The sequence below is a fragment of the Rhododendron vialii genome, chromosome 1a, assembly GCF_030253575.1.
Source record: "Rhododendron vialii isolate Sample 1 chromosome 1a, ASM3025357v1".
Taxonomy (NCBI): domain Eukaryota; kingdom Viridiplantae; phylum Streptophyta; class Magnoliopsida; order Ericales; family Ericaceae; genus Rhododendron; species Rhododendron vialii.
This window is the reverse complement of record NC_080557.1, coordinates 40,615,921-40,632,413: the sequence shown is the minus strand read 5'-3', so window position 1 is coordinate 40,632,413 and position 16,493 is coordinate 40,615,921. Positions and strand designations below refer to the sequence as shown.

Genomic DNA, 16,493 nt, shown 5'->3' with positions numbered 1-16,493 from the left:
TCCCTTACAATAAAATTAAAAATATGGAGAATGAAGAGTAGTTCAAGTGGTAAGGCCCCGTTTCAAAACGGGTTTAAGAACTTATTTTTGGTCTAATAATAAGACATGTTCTACAAAAGAGTGAATAAATACTTATTTTTTAAGAAAACAATTTTAAGTTCAAAAATTATGTGCTCACGCAAATAAATTTCCTATCAATATGGATCTTGTTTGATAGATCTCATTGAAATCTTTAATATGATGCAAAAAAAAATTGAAAAATTATTTTTCATTTACATTATTTTTGAGTTTGAAAATGTGAAATAAACTGTTTAATTATTTGAGTTTTGTGGAACAACCCTTCTTATTTTTCTTTGAGAAGTTCCAAAATAAAAACTTATTATTTAAGAAGGTTTCTGAAACGGAACCTAAGATGTTCTATATATTCACCTGGCCAGACGAAATCTTGAGTTTAATTCTCACCTTAGGATTAGATCCTAGTGTAGGTTTCTTGCATGTACTTAAAAACTAGTAGTAATAATAAACCTGCTTCATTATTATCTTTGAAAGAATGAGACATCAACAAAATTGTCAGTGATTTGCATCAACAAGGGTGACACAATCCAATTTCAAACTATATTAACAGGGGTGACAACTCCATCTCCATAGAATTTAAATTCATAACCTCATCGCGATTGGTATTGCAGCTACACAACCGTTGGTTGGTATTGTGCTATGAGATGCACAACATCGTGTTACGCACCTCAGATCTTATCTTGGCAATGAACAGCTCGAGCCGTCGGATCGTGCATCTGACGACTCAGATCTCATATCGGCAATGAACAGCTCTCGATCGTTGATTGCCGAGATGAGATCTGAGCAGTCGGATGCACGATCCGATGGCTCGAAGGTGCGCAGCACATCATTGCACAACACCTTCCCCCAATTCCGCATATAGTATTGATGCATGGTGTCGAGAGAGAGAGAGCAGACTAGCCCTAAGCTAAAGTTTGTGTGCTTTAGACCTCCAAATATTTTTGAATTTCAGGAGCTTCTCTTACTTTTTTTATCCCTTATAATAGTCTAACAAATTAAAATGTCTCATTTTAAATTTTCGCTTTATGCGTCAGGGCCAGCTCCGACACACAGAGAGTGAGGGGGGTTCAGCCTGATTTAGACACAGTTAAACCGACACAACCCTACATCGATCATGAAGCATGAAGGCCCTTTTTTTTTTTGTCAAGTGTGAAAAAAGCCATCCCAGCAAAAAAGAGAAATCGTGAAAAAAAGTCAGCCACTGTAGCAGTACTTTGCAATATTCCTCCCCAAGTAAATTTCTTTTTCATGTGGCATCTTGTTATTGGCATGTCGGAAGGGAGACAACCTAAAAAGTCATCATATTAGGAGGGGGTGTGATTGGAAAACCCTATGCTTAGCTGGTGGAGTAGAATTTAAGAAAAATCTAAGGAAATCGTACGTCTTAATCATACTTACTTTATACTATATATATATATATATATATATATATATATATATTGTCCATATAGCTTTCCAATTAGTAAATGGTGAACAAATGAATTAAGATTAGGGCTAGCAGTGGAAGGAAAAAAAAAAAACCCCCGAAAAGATCGGCCGGAAAAACTGGTTTTGTTCAGTTTTCTTGAGCAATTGGTCCGGTTTGGTGTTTGGATGGTTAAAGCGGCCAACGACAATGTCGATGAATAAACGTAACTACAATAAAAGCAATGTCTTGTACGATGCTTTTGACGATATTAGTGGCAAATCATATGTGATATTAATTAGATAGATGGTAGTTACCTGCAATTTTTTTGTTTTATTTCTATGCTGCTCTTAATTGTCAAGAATATGGGTGGCAAGTGAGAAATGACGGGGGAATATCTAAGATAATTAATCGTGGATGATGATTACATGTTTTCTATATATGTATAATTTGAATATGACCGTACGTTCATTAATTTGTAAAATATGAATAACGATTATGAACTATAAAGTTGTGACATGATCGTGTGCATTATGCATTTATACAAACTCATGTTTTACATAGTGCCAAACATTTATACAACAGTCACGAGCTCGATCAGTAAAGGATGAGCTCGGCTCATATAATAATCGAGCTTAAATCTTGTTCAAGCCCACAATTGAACAACCTCAAATTAGGCAAATTCAAGCCGTTAATGATTTAATTATTACTCTGTTCATTCACAATCCATCCTATCTGGATGGAGTCAATATATTAAGTGCACCTTTTAAATGTTAATAAAAAATATAAATCTCCAACAATAAAATATTTTTCTTCTAGTAAAATAACACAATCATTGAATCAAAAAGATTAATTTTAACCTGACACACACAAAGAAAAACTCATTTTTTAGACCTTCCCTTTTGCTTCGTTGCTTGGGATGCAATATAGCCTTTCCAAAGGGAAAAAAAATATGAGAATTTTTGTTCATTATAGTAAAATAATTGACAAACAAATGGAGTTGCTTCATTAATTAGTTTTTAATCAGGTTTAATAACAATAATTTTCAATTTGGTGCCTAACTATATGCATAAAGAATTGCATGCACATGCAGTGTACATGTGTCTGTGGTGGGGAGCACGTGAGGCTTCTTTTCACGCATGCCAAAAGCAGATGAAAATGCAATTCCATATATATAATATAATAAATATACTACATTCCTACTTTTATAATCTAATAACAATTAAATGATATATTTCCTTGGAGTATTGAGGAATTGAATTAATTAGACAAAGAAATATACATAGAAATGCAGTGACCCTTTTTCCCACATGCGTGGTTTACGTGGGTTGTCAATAAGTTCTAAAATGTAAACCATTCTGACCATCAAAGTAAGCTCATGCGGACTTCGATTTGGATGGTTCAAGGAATGGAGAGAACCCGAGATAAGAACTACAAGGATCGGATAACAATCAAACATATGATGCAATATTTTTATGCCGTCCAATCTTTTATTGGGTGCTCGATGTATCATTTGTCAATGTTAATATTATTTTTTTGTGGATCAAAAAAATTTGATTCGACTCTTGGAATCAAGCCGCAAGAAAGTAATTTTTTGAAAATTTCTTATTCTCGGCGTTGATGGCTTACCTTTGATCAAACTGTGAAAGAAATTAGTCAACGTGCACGTAAGCTAGCTCGGACATCCCTGACCGCTACCAAAAAAAAAAAGCCTTTATGCTGCGATAAATGAGTTCTCAATCAACGTGTCAACCGGTTATTTTCAGTATACATTCTATTCAAAATTAATCTAAGTTAAATATCGATACTCCATCGACATCATTTTTTATCATTTTTTGACAGGGTTCGTGTTCTTGATGACTTTATAAATACGATTTCCTCATTAAACGGAACAGAAAAATGCCTACAAAAAAACTTAGATTCAATTGTCCAATCTCTTTCCACAATCCAAGCTCCATCATACATATAAGGGGTTTTTTTTTTTTTTTTTTACGGCAGGGTGTCTTGGCCACCTCATGCGCACCTCGATGAATCGTCTTTCCCGATTCGCTCAAACGCAGCCATCCATGCATGTTGAGACTTGGAGCCTTACGAAAAAATTAATTTCCTGCGACCCGACCCTAATATCAAAGACTGATCAAGTGTGCAGGGAACAAACCCAGACTGACCCTTCACCCTTGGGGGTATACAAGTGTAATCGAATCCTCGAAAGTAAGATCAAGTATGGTGAAAGTAATAGTATGTGTGTATATATATATATATATCACCGACCGGTCTAAAGTGCGCCGATAGTGCGCGCCGGATGAAATGCGAAAAAGACACACTCTCTCCTCCTCCTCACTAGTCGCTAGCAGTATAGCAAAGAATAAGAGGTCATCCACTTTCATGCGCAGTTCACTTTTCGTATAATGTTGGTCTGGAATTAAGAAACCGCCTTCAACACCCATTTGTACTGCTCGTATAAGTCTTCCACAGGGATTGGTCCCTCTGGCCGAACAAAAAAACAAAATAAGGATTGGTCCCACTGCCACAACAAAATGTCACTGCATTGTCCCTCAACTTCACAAAAAATACAATCATTGTTGCATCTTTCTTTCTTTTTTTCATCGTAAAATGCCCAAATGGCTACAAAGACTCGAAATCCAGAGTCCTCCGTTGGAAAGAATGATCGTCAACTTTCGGATTATTCATATGAATTGGGTAGGATTTCATCAAATACAGTGAAGCAATACCCACAGAAAGTAGGGAAAGGTTCACACAGGGAACAGAAAACTCCACTGAAGGAGGTAAATAAGAAAATTATACCTGAAATTAGAAAAGAAAAAAGAAAACTTTCTGTCACTGGAGCCGCCGGCTTGAATTTGGCCACTTATTCGCTGGAGGAAGCGCTTAAATACCCTAAAACTTCACGATCTCAGCAAGTCTGATGCTCTTGAGGTTTGTATTGAAGCCCAGGAAGGTAGATTAGATCTTCCATCACTACGACGAATGGAGGCTCGAGGGCTTTGAACGAACGAGATTGCGAGGTGGCCGATGAGAAGAGGGGGGTGGGGAGGTAGAGGTGGTGGTGGTGGTCGAGGCTGCCCCCTGTTGCTGAAGAAAAAACGAAGAGATAGGGCTAGGGCTGCACATTCAGAAAGAGAGTCTCGTGTGTTAGATTTTTCCTATTTCAGTGTAACTTTATTTTTGCGTTGTCTATTCTCTATAATTGTTTGTCTATATATTGAGTTTCTTACTCTTCCAAAAAAGGAAATTCAATAATATAAATCGTTACGGTGGTAAATCTATAAGCAATCTATTGGAACATTTCTCTAACTTTATACTAAAAGTTGGGCGGTTGTTTTCTCTTTAAGCACGCCACTCATATGTGCAGCAAATTTACTCATCCTGAATAGTTTGCTCCCGAAGTTTAAGCACTACATTCTTGAACCTAGCTTTGGAGAGAATCAAAAACAAAAATAAAGAGTAAATTACAATTACACTATCGCCTATATCCACCCGACCATGCATAGTCGGTTATTTGTTCAGAAAACACGACGATCGCTTATATATCCTTGATTAATTTGAGCATCTAACTACATAATAACACAAAAATAAAAAATATGAAAAGTGAACAAAAAAGGATTATTAATTGTTCATGTTTTATTTGGTTAAGCAAAGAAAATAATGGGTAAAATAGGCTTGCAATTGAAATTCTTGTTGTGTTTGTAATTAGCTACCAATGATAGATATTCCCGAACAAAAATCTTTATAATGAGATAATGAGAAACGAGTCCTCCATTTACTACAAAATATACCTAACAACCTTTTTAAATTTTGTGAATGACAGGAAGAAATCCGAAATTGTCTTTTTCATAATTTGGTGTGTGGAGGAAGGGAGAAGAAAATCAAAGAATCAGAAAATTTTGCCTCTTAATTAATTTCCTCTCCCTCTTCTAGGGTAAAAAAGGTAAGTTACCCAACCGTTTTGCTCTGCCGTTAGTTGGAGGGACACTAGAGTAATTACCTGAAAAACCAAGGGGGTCATCGTGATTTAACACAGCTGACAGCACACAGCAGCTCCATTTAACTGACATTTTCGATTTGCGAGCCAAATTGTTCAAAGGAAACATCTCTCTCTCTCTCTCTCTCTCTCTCTCTTCATTTTTCTTCCCCCCGCACCACACCAAACCCCTGGTCTTTTTCTTTCAGAGACACCTCTCTCTCTCTCTCTCTCTCTCTCTCTCCTCCCACTCCTTTTTCTCTTCCTTTGTCGTCTCCCCCAGACATGTCTAGGGTTACTTCCCTTCTCCTTCCCTCTGTCACACTTCTCTAAACAGTTAGAGAGAGAGAAAGAGAGGCTTCGACTCGATTCCTCTGTTTCTATAAACCTCTTTCGAGCTCTCACTTCTGTGATCTCTTACTCTTCTTCCCTCTACTATGTTCTACACAGATACGAAATTGCCCGTTTGAATCGCACGCTTCGACGATGTTCCTGGTCAAACTTCCACTGATTTTTAGCTGAAATTGTAATTTTTCTTTATAATTCGAGCGAGATACAACGCGTGAAATGCAACGTGGAGTTTGTTCCGTCGGATTTCGTGGTGAAGTTTCAGCGTGCTCGGGCGAAAAGGTAGTTTAAGACATAGATTTCTTGGTTCTTGGAAGGTTGGAATTGAAATAGTTCAATAAGAACTAATTAAAGTTTCGACCTTTGGGAAACTGAGTTGAAGAATGGAGCTTCTCTAAGCAGTAGTATTTTCCAGCGTCACTAAATACAGAACTGTTTTGTGAATTTATTGGATAACTTTTCGTTGAGCAAATTTGGCTGTTACCTTCAAAATCAGGAGGAGTTGGTGCGTAAAACCCTCGGAAAAAAGCAAAAACCCCCGGGAGGGTAATCTTCTGGTGCAGGCTGAATCTGGGCCGTCCGTTTCATCTTCTGATATCACGAGGGGAATAAACCGTAGTAGTTGTCTTTGGGGAGTGGTGGAAAATGGCGATGGTAGTGGCGCGGCAGCAGCACAGCGGGAGCAGCAGCGGGGGGAGCATCAGCAAGCATCTGGACGCCGGGAAATACGTCCGGTACACCGCCGAGCAGGTGGAGGCGCTCGAGCGGGTCTACGCAGAGTGTCCTAAGCCGAGCTCTTTGCGCCGGCAGCAGTTGATACGGGAGTGTCCTATTTTGTCCAACATTGAAGCCAAGCAGATCAAAGTTTGGTTTCAGAATCGCAGGTAATGGGGAAAAAAAAACATTGGATATGTTAATATGTTAGTTTTCATACCAATTTTGTCTAGTGGAAAGTTAATCCGTATTGTGAGGTTCAGAGGTCAGTTTTTTCCCCGGAAATTTAAATTTCAAAAAATAAAATAAGAGGTTGAATTACAGTTGATTTCTGAAACTAGAAAGGAGGATGGATTAGAGGTAAAAGAGATGCATTTGATGTTGGGATCCTTTTATAAGTACAATCTGCAATAAGAAGGATTTCAAAGCACCCCAAAATCACCATTTCGAATCTATCAGGATGAAGCTCCCGAAATCCAAGTCTGTTCAATGGAGCCTCGACTTAATTTGTTGTGCGACTAGTTACATTTGTTTTGTTCAATTTTTCGTGTATGTAGATGTCGAGAGAAGCAGCGAAAAGAGGCTTCCCGTCTGCAGACTGTGAACAGGAAGCTGACAGCTATGAATAAGTTGTTGATGGAGGAGAATGATAGGTTGCAGAAACAGGTGTCCCAGTTGGTATGCGAGAATGGTTATATGCGGCAACAACTACAGAATGTACGTTAAGATCGCCTTTTGCCTATGGTTGCTTTTGCTTAATATTTTTGGAATCCCATTTCCTGTTTTCTGTCTTAACGGTATTCTAAGTGTCTTGGAAAGCATGCGATTTTCAAAATAATTGAAGGGCTGGTTAGTGTATTTATGGAATGATGATGTCCTATTTTTTGGAAACCCAGTACTTTTGAACAACTAAGAATTGCGACCAGTTGGCGGACTTGGACTGTATGTTATGTTTCTTTCAAAATCTTTTTTCCAGTCATGCTTCTAAACACCTCAGATGCCTATTATATCTGCTCTCTGTTCAAATTGAATGCCTTTGATTTGATCAATTTGAATCTGTGCAATGGTGCTCAGATGTGCAGTGAATTCAAAGAATGGGTAGCTTCCATGTTAATAGCCAACTGTCATGTAAATAGAATTCAAATTCCAGTTCATTTGGCATATTTCTTACTTGAATGATGTTCTGCAGGCATCAGCAGCTACGACTGATGCAAGTTGTGAGTCTGTGGTAACCACTCCTCAGCATTCTCTGAGAGATGCTAATAACCCGGCTGGGTAATCTCCTATATAAACCTCTCTCTCTCTCTCTCTCTCTCTCTCTGCATATTTTGTATAGTATTACAGTGTGTCATTGTTTATGATTGACATTTTTATGCTTTTGCAGACTCCTCTCAATTGCAGAGGAGACATTGGCAGAGTTCCTTTCCAAGGCTACGGGAACTGCTGTCGATTGGGTCCAAATGCCTGGGATGAAGGTACGAATTTTCTCGTATTGAGTTGTCATTTTTTGCAAATTTTCGGTAGTTCACTTACTTTGTATAATAAACGATAATTTCTTGCTCTGTGAAGCTAAATTTTTCTGAACCTTAAATTCTAATCTATTTTCAGCCTGGTCCGGATTCGGTTGGGATCTTTGCCATTTCACATAGTTGTAGTGGAGTGGCAGCTCGAGCCTGTGGTCTAGTAAGTTTAGAACCTACAAAGGTAAGCTTGGTGAATCCCTATGGTTGTGTCAGTTGGTAATTTGCAATATAGTGCTCCTGGAAGCATGCCGTTCCCAATCAATTTTCGTTTTGCATATTTTGGACAGATCGCTGAGATCCTTAAAGATCGTCCTTCTTGGTTCCGAGACTGTCGGAGCCTCGAGGTTTTCACTATGTTCCCTGCTGGAAACGGAGGAACAATTGAACTCATATACACACAGGTGAATTACAATGATTGGAGCTTCTCCGAGTGCCTTTTATGAAGCTTTCTACTTCGTCACCTAGTTTTCTGAACTCTGATTGCTTTCAGATATATGCTCCTACTACATTGGCTCCTGCACGAGATTTCTGGACTATTAGATACACGACAAGTTTGGACAATGGCAGTCTTGTGGTAAGCATATCCTTGAATTTTAGTAGTCCTCTACATTTATGTCGTGTGATGAATGTTGCTGGCTAGACTTACTGTTGAAATATTTGATTGGGTGGATTGGTTGGGGGCCATGGGGTCATTTAGTTGAGTGTAACTTCCTGCATGAAGGGCATGAACTTTCTTTTATAGATTCCATCAACCTGTCTCTGGCCAGACCCCGAAGAGTGAGAAGAATTGTCCTTTCATCATGCTGAAACTGTTAATTCATCGCAGGATCAATGAAGTCAGCTAGTTTCAAAATAATATTTGAATTTTAATCTAGTGATGGATTTGGGATATTGCTACTGAGATGATCACTGAGATGAACTATTTTTTAATATGTATATGATTGAATGTTTTACTTTTTTTGGGGTAATTAAATTTTTTTTTGGGGGTAATTCTGTATGTTTTACTTTATTTATATGTGGAGGGAACTTCTATATATTTGATCTTTGTTACTTTTGTCATCAATATCTCAAGGTTTGTGAGAGATCACTGTCGGGTTCTGGTGCTGGTCCAAATGTGGCTGCTGCTTCTCAGTTTGTGAGAGGTGAAATGCTTCCAAGTGGTTATTTGATTCGGCCATGTGAGGGTGGAGGGTCCATTATCCACATAGTTGATCATCTGAACCTCGAGGTTTGTCCTTTGTGACTTGGTTGTTCATTCTTGGTTTACTTAGCGACATTGTACTTATTCTGGTCTATTAGGCTTGGAGCGTGCCAGAGGTTCTGAGACCACTTTATGAATCATCAAAAGTTGTTGCACAGAAATTGACTATCGCGGTAAGTACAGATTTCTCAGACGCTTTGTCTTCTAAGCATATCCTAACCCATTCACCGCGAAAGCCCTCATTTGTCCAATGGAAAAAGGAAATTCATAGTTTCTTTGGTAATAACTTACCTCCAGAACAATATCGTGGTGTTGAAATTATTTTCATGCATTAATTTCTTGGGAGAATGAGTTCTGCTCATATGGTTTAAGTTTCCCTTTCAAGAGACTAATGGATGAGGTAGTTCTTACACTCTGTTAAATTAGATCCTCATTATTTACCAAAAGAAACATAGATCCTCGTTGTATTTGCCAGAAAATGGCTGCTGGCACAAGGACCTATTTTCTCATGCGCTTCTGTCAAAGTTTCATCAATATACTGATCCAGTGCATAGTTAAGAAATCAGTAGATAACTTGAATTCAAGTTTTTTGCGTGAGTGAAAGTTTATGTGGAAGTAATTTAAGCATTTTTCTTTGAAGGCATTGCGCTATATCAGGCAAATAGCTCAGGAGACAAGTGGCGAGGTGGTGTACGGCTTGGGAAGACAGCCAGCTGTTCTGCGTACTTTTAGCCAAAGATTAAGCAGGTAGCTTTCTGTTTACAGATTCTGTCTTCTTCATCATGTGTATGATCTGCAGTTTATTGACTTTGGATACTTATGCTTGTGCTCCACAATTATATGCACATTTCTCTCTCTCTCTCTCTCTCTCTCTCTCTCTCTCTCTTTATGCATTTTGTTTTTCACCTCTCCCTCTCATTCAGAGGCTTTAATGATGCTGTCAATGGATTCAATGATGATGGCTGGTCAATAATGAGCTGTGATGGTGCTGAAGATGTCATAGTTTCTGTTAATTCAACCAAAAGTTTGTGTGCTACTTCTACTCATTCTAATTCCCTTTCATTACTCGGAGGTATTCTCTGTGCAAAGGCTTCCATGCTACTCCAAGTGAGTTCTGAAACTATCATCATATGCCTACTGTTGCGTCCTCTATTTGCATGAGTTCATGCTGCTGTTTGTACTACTGGCCTGTTTAGTGGCCTTGATTTTAGGAGTAATATTTTAGTTTCTACTCCCGAGAATATGAGAAATTTTATTTCTTCCATTCGTCCATTGATTGGTAGTCCCTCACCAATTTAGGCATTTTGCTTCTAAACCAGTAGATCATGTGTGCATGTCATCATATGGTAATGCAGTGGAAATCCAAATTTGGAACTTTAATTTTTATTGGGATCTAATGTGCGTTTTAAAATTTTCTTATGGAATCATTTGATAGAGGTGAATTTGCGAACATTGCTACCTTTGTGCTCCTTTTGTTTGTAAGTTTGTTTGCTGCTTCAAAGCCTTCAATTATGATTGCTGGAGCCTTTCTGTTATGTTCAAGTTGATTCTATTTTACATTTTGGTGTGTTATAGTTTTTTAACTTGGTTATTTTCCGCTGATTATAATCTTGCCCTACAAATTTTTTAGCATGGTTTTGAATACATGCAGCATGTACATCTCAATGTATGGCTGCTTAAATATTAAGAACATGTGTGTTCTCTTTATTCTGCCAGAATGTTCCGCCAGCAGTGCTGGTTCGATTTCTGAGGGAGCATCGCTCTGAATGGGCAGACTTCAATGTTGATGCTTATTCTGCTGCTGCTCTGAAAGCTAGCTCATTTGCATATCCAGGGATGAGGCCTACAAGGTTTACTGGGAGCCAAATCATCATGCCACTTGGTCACACCATCGAACATGAGGAGGTATGTTCCCAATTGTAGTGGGGTCATATTCTTCTACTCATCATGTTACACATTGTCTTAGTGAAGAATGCGAACCAGAATATGACTTTTCTTTTTGCTTGATCTCATTTTATTTTGTAAGTTTCCCAATATTTGGTTTGAGGGACATTTTTCTTACATCCCAGATGCTTGAAGTAATACGACTTGAAGGCCATTCTCTTGCTCAAGAAGATGCATTTGTGTCGAGGGACATTCACCTTCTCCAGGTTCGTTCTTCAGTATCTTGGTTGATTAGCCAAAACAAAATGAGTTCTGATGACATGAGTGAAAGGTTGGATATTTGGTGCTTCGAATATCGTTGTAATAGTTAAGTACCCGTGGTCTAAAGGCGCATCCATTGTAACCCAACCCCAATGGAAACCAATCACCATGTGCTACTGTTGACAAACCCAATTTGTCTCCTCCCAAAATCTGGCACTTAAAATAAGCTTCTTAAGGGGTCCATCCATGTCAATCTCAATCTGGCACTCAAAATCTGACACAATTTCATACTGTTTCTGGCAACGGTAATGAGATCTGACATGCATCAGTAACATTCTTAATCATGTCTTTTATAATGTTCAAAATCTAGTAGCAATCTTGAGATAAAGAAATGGTACAGCACATGCCTTATAATTCGAAGCTAAAAGTGAAGTTATGTATAAGATGGAGAATTCAAGGTACAAGTAAAGGCAAGGCATTAAATACTTATCAATGAGACAATAGTAAACAATGAACAGGCGTGGCTGGGGAACTTTTTTTTTTTTTGTACAATGATCTCGGACGTTTGAGTTTTCATTGGATGATCGAAACCATTCTAACCATTTTAAGAGAATCACTTTGAAAAGGTAGAAAATATTCAGCATAGAGTTGCTTTGGTTGCAGATATGTAGCGGAATTGATGAGAATGCTGTGGGAACCTGCTCTGAACTTGTTTTTGCTCCAATTGATGAAATGTTTCCCGATGATGCCCCACTGCTGCCCTCTGGTTTCCGGGTTATCCCATTGGATCCAAAATCAGTTGAGTTAAATGTATTCCAGTTGGACCTCTGTATATTATGTTAGTAAAGATCTTTATTAGCATGCTCTATCAATCACAGATTTTATGTTTCAAAGTACAATTTGAATTTTGAACTGATTTCTCAGATTGATGTTTGATCTTTTGTTTGAAACTTCAAACATCTGACAAAATCAATTTAGACCATTAAGTTTTCAGTTACTTGTTGACTCAAGTTCTATCTTTTTTTGGAACATCAAAAAAGAAGTAGACAGAACTTGAATCAACCAGTAACTGAAACCCGGTTCTGCCCAATCACATGGACTCATCTGACTTATATTGCTCTCAGGGATTGGATGCTGTCTTAACTCTTTAGAATTAAAAAATACTTATCTAATTGTGTTGTATGCTACTCCTAGTCTGGTTCTGGCTGCAAGTACTTGAGATATTGGTCTACTCATGGCTCTACATTAAAATTGCAAATAGTGAAATAGCGTGGGTGAAGGGCCTGGAATGTGTTCGAATCCTGGGTTGAAAAATAAAATTTTGAGTGCATCTTATTACCATTGTAAATAAAATTAATTGCAGCTTTCGACCAATATAGAATTGTGATAAATATTCTTGTTCCTGCTGGAGTAGTAATGTTTTCAATGTTCAGGGTGATGCGCAGGACACTTTGACTGCCCATCGGACTCTGGATCTGACATCCAGTCTTGAAGTGGGCCCAGCAACAAATCTTGCTTCTGGGGATGCATCGTCAAATTCTAACGCCCGATCGGTGTTGACTATTGCATTTCAGTTCCCATTTGAGACTAGTCTACAGGATAGTATAGCTGCAATGGCTCGCCAATATGTCCGGAGCGTGATTTCCTCTGTGCAGAGAGTTGCAATGGCCATTTCTCCATCAGGATTGAGCCCAACTGTGGGGCCAAAGCTATCTCCTGGCTCTCCAGAAGCCCTAACTCTGGCTCATTGGATCTGCCAGAGCTATAGGTAAGATGTGCTTTTGTTTTTTTCATGTTCAACATGTTGCAGTGTAGTTAATTTGGGTTCAGTCATGCTTTTTGAATCTGTGCTTAAAATAACTCCATTCAGGAAGAGAGAAATCAACATGTTATTTCAAAGTACAACCACAATTTTAGGAGTATCAGTTTGGTGGAGCACACAAGTTGCTGTCCTCTTTTGTTTCTGAAATAGGTTCTAAATTGTTACCCGTTTCTGAGTTTTTCTATTTGGTTCTTTTTCTCCCCAGTTACCACTTAGGCACAGAATTGACGAGGTCTGATTCTGAGGGCGCTGACTCAGTGTTGAAAAGTCTATGGCATCATCCGGATGCGATATTGTGCTGCTCCTTGAAGGTAGTGGGTCAAGACTATCCTTTTTTACATGCCTATTTTGTGGTTTTATTGTCGATTTCGGAAAACTATATTGTGATTCGTCAGTCTGAGGTAAATCAAGTTCCTTTTCTTGAGGTAATCATTAACCTTTTCTATTGGTGCAGGCGCATCCAGTCTTCGTATTTGCAAATCAAGCAGGGCTTGACATGTTGGAAACAACTCTTGTGGCTTTACAAGATATCACTTTGGATAAAATATTTGATGAATCTGGACGGAAGGTGTTATTTTCTGAGTTTTCAAAGATAATGCAGCAGGTACTTCCTATATGTAGATTTCCTTGCTTTTCTTTTACGGGGCTGTCCTTCTTGGCAAAAAAGTAATAATAAATCATTACGGTTGAGGTGAAAGATCATAATGGAGGTCTTGAAGTTAAAAGACCTTTGTATCCTCATGCTTGTCACATAAAGAAATAGAAGCGAGAGGGGAATGGGAGTTTCGGGGGCTTCGAGTTACCTCATACATTTATCAGCCACCCTCTTAAGACTCTTGCTTTTTTCATGATCAATTGTACATTTGAAGTGGTGTGGGGAAGAAACATTCTAATAGTGTATCTCAATGTTTTGTATATGCTACTTGCAGGGTTTTGCTTGCATGCCAGCCGGAATCTGCATGTCGACAATGGGCCGCCATGTTTCGTATGAACAAGCCATCGCTTGGAAAGTCCTCGCTGCTGAAGAGAGTACTGTGCATTGCCTCGCCTTCTCTTTCGTTAACTGGTCATTTGTGTGAATCTTGTTATTAATTCGTCCAGCTTCCTCCTCTTCGTATGAACAAGCCATCGCTTGGAAAGTCCTCGCTGCTGAAGAGAGTACTGTGCATTGCCTCGACGTCTCTTTCGTTAACTGGTCATTTGTGTGAATCTTGTTATTTATTCGTCCATCTCCCTCCTCTTCCCTCCAGTGATGTGGGGAAATCGGAGTAGAAAGGAGAATAGAAAAGTTGCAAATGGAGAAAGGGGAAGAGGAAAAAGATTAAGTTTTGTAGTAGTATTTAATCCCAGCTTGAGGTTTGGATTACGTTAATTTAATGAATTCAATCTCTCATGTGTTGGTTTGTCAATGTACGTTTTGTCACTGAGGTTTAGTTTTTTGTTTGTTTGCTTTAAGGCAATAAATTCAGTAGTAAAAGTTTATAATAATAATACAGGACTCATGAAACAAAAATTCGGTAAGAGTATTTACAATGTAATAATCAAAACTAAAAGGTTGCTAAAGTTAGCAATGTGTGCTAAAAAAAGTGTTCACATTGTAATAATCAAGGACCGGAGGAGGTGCTGTGCACGGCAAATTACCACCGCTCCGATGATCGGAATTGATCATTTTGTAGAACTCGTCGTATAGAATAAGTGTAATAAAAATCAGCTCGATCGGATGTCATTAAGTGCCTCATCCGAACATTATTATCTTAAAATGAATGGATCCAAAACACTAGATAAAATCTACTGTTCTTTTTGCTACATTTAATAATTTCAAGATAATAATGTTCGGATGAGACACTTAATGATATCCGATCGAGCTGATTTTTGAAAACTTTTTCTACACGACGAGCTCTACGAAGTGAATGATTTCGATCATCAAAGCGAGATCGGAGCGACAGCAATTTGCCGTGCACAGCACACTATGCAGCACGAGGCTGCACAACATGCTCCTCCAGTCCAATAATTAAACTTAGCAACCTCTTAGAGCATCCACAGTGGAATAAGCAAAATAAAAAATTGTTAAAGTTAGCAATGTTAGATTAAAAAAGTGCTCATATTGGAATAACCAAACCTAGCAACATCTTAACAACTCATCAAATTTTGGCTCTTCAATAATCAAAGCTAGCAATATTTTGTCAATAACCAAATTTTATCTCTCAATCAAGTACATCAACATTACACAAAAACCTTCTCTCTTCCATTCTCTCTCTCTCTCTCAACAATGTTTTCAAAAAATAATTTTAAAAAACTGTAATTTTAAAGTGTGTTTTTCAAAAATCTGTTTTTGAAATTTCAAAACTCTTTTATAGAAAACTATTTTTTTTATACAAAATCTGTTTTTAAAAAACTGTATTTATAGTTTTTAAAATTTCAAAACTATTTGAGTAAATATAATTCTTTTAAAATTTCTCAAAATTGTATTTACAGTTTTTAAATGAACAAAATGTGTTTTTTGACAAAACTGTTTTTTGTTTCGAAAAACTTTTTTTTTAACTGTTTTTAACATAAACTGTTTTTTCCCCTTATAAAATCGTTTTTTCAAAAAATATGTGTGAAATGAAGGAAAAAAGTTTGGAGGGCCCATTGGTTTTGATTATGGGCAAAAAATAACCAATGTGAGATTTGACATTACTAACTTTAGCAACCTTTAAATGAATAATCAAAATCTGATGTGGTATGTTTTGATTATTCACATTTGCTTATTTCACTGCTGATGCTCTTAGAGCATCTACAATGTAATAATCAAAACCAAAAGGTTGCTAAAGTTAGCAATGCGTGCTTAAAAAAATGCTCACATTATAATCAAACTTAGTAATCTCTCAGTAACTCATTAAATTTTGGCTTTTGGATAATCAAAACTAGCAATCTTTTGCCAATAACTAAATTTAAATTTATTGGACCACACATCTCTCAATCAAGCACATTCAATATGGGAGAGTAAAACTCATTCTCCATAAAGCAAATATTTTATTGGTAGGTGAAACTCATTCTTCACTTTGACAAGTGGTTGTGCACTTAACAATATTGATCACTTTATAAATCTTAACAAATGCTCTCCACTTTCACTTATTTTACTAGAATGCCATTCAATGTAGACCATTAGATTGAGAAGAAAAAACTAACCATTGATTTAAATTTTTGCCAACCCATTTTGATTATGTGCAAAAAGTAAATAATGTGGAACTTGACATTATTAACTTTAACAACCTCTAAATAGATAATCAAAAGAT

General features: G+C 37.6%; 1 protein-coding gene across 1 annotated transcript; it reads left to right on the top strand.

Annotated features, from left to right (window-relative positions):
* Positions 1-5,572: 5,572 nt before the first annotated feature.
* On the top strand, positions 5,573-14,624 carry LOC131299705 (homeobox-leucine zipper protein REVOLUTA). Its single transcript, XM_058325557.1, has 18 exons — positions 5,573-6,694; positions 7,082-7,241; positions 7,714-7,799; positions 7,909-7,999; positions 8,133-8,228; positions 8,335-8,448; positions 8,538-8,621; positions 9,120-9,275; positions 9,347-9,421; positions 9,889-9,995; positions 10,172-10,355; positions 10,965-11,153; positions 11,318-11,398; positions 12,057-12,191; positions 12,827-13,161; positions 13,421-13,526; positions 13,670-13,819; positions 14,145-14,624. Exons 1-18 carry the CDS (start codon positions 6,456-6,458, stop codon positions 14,292-14,294), a joined length of 2,538 nt encoding a protein of 845 aa, XP_058181540.1. The 5' UTR covers positions 5,573-6,455; the 3' UTR covers positions 14,295-14,624.
* Positions 14,625-16,493: the final 1,869 nt, after the last annotated feature.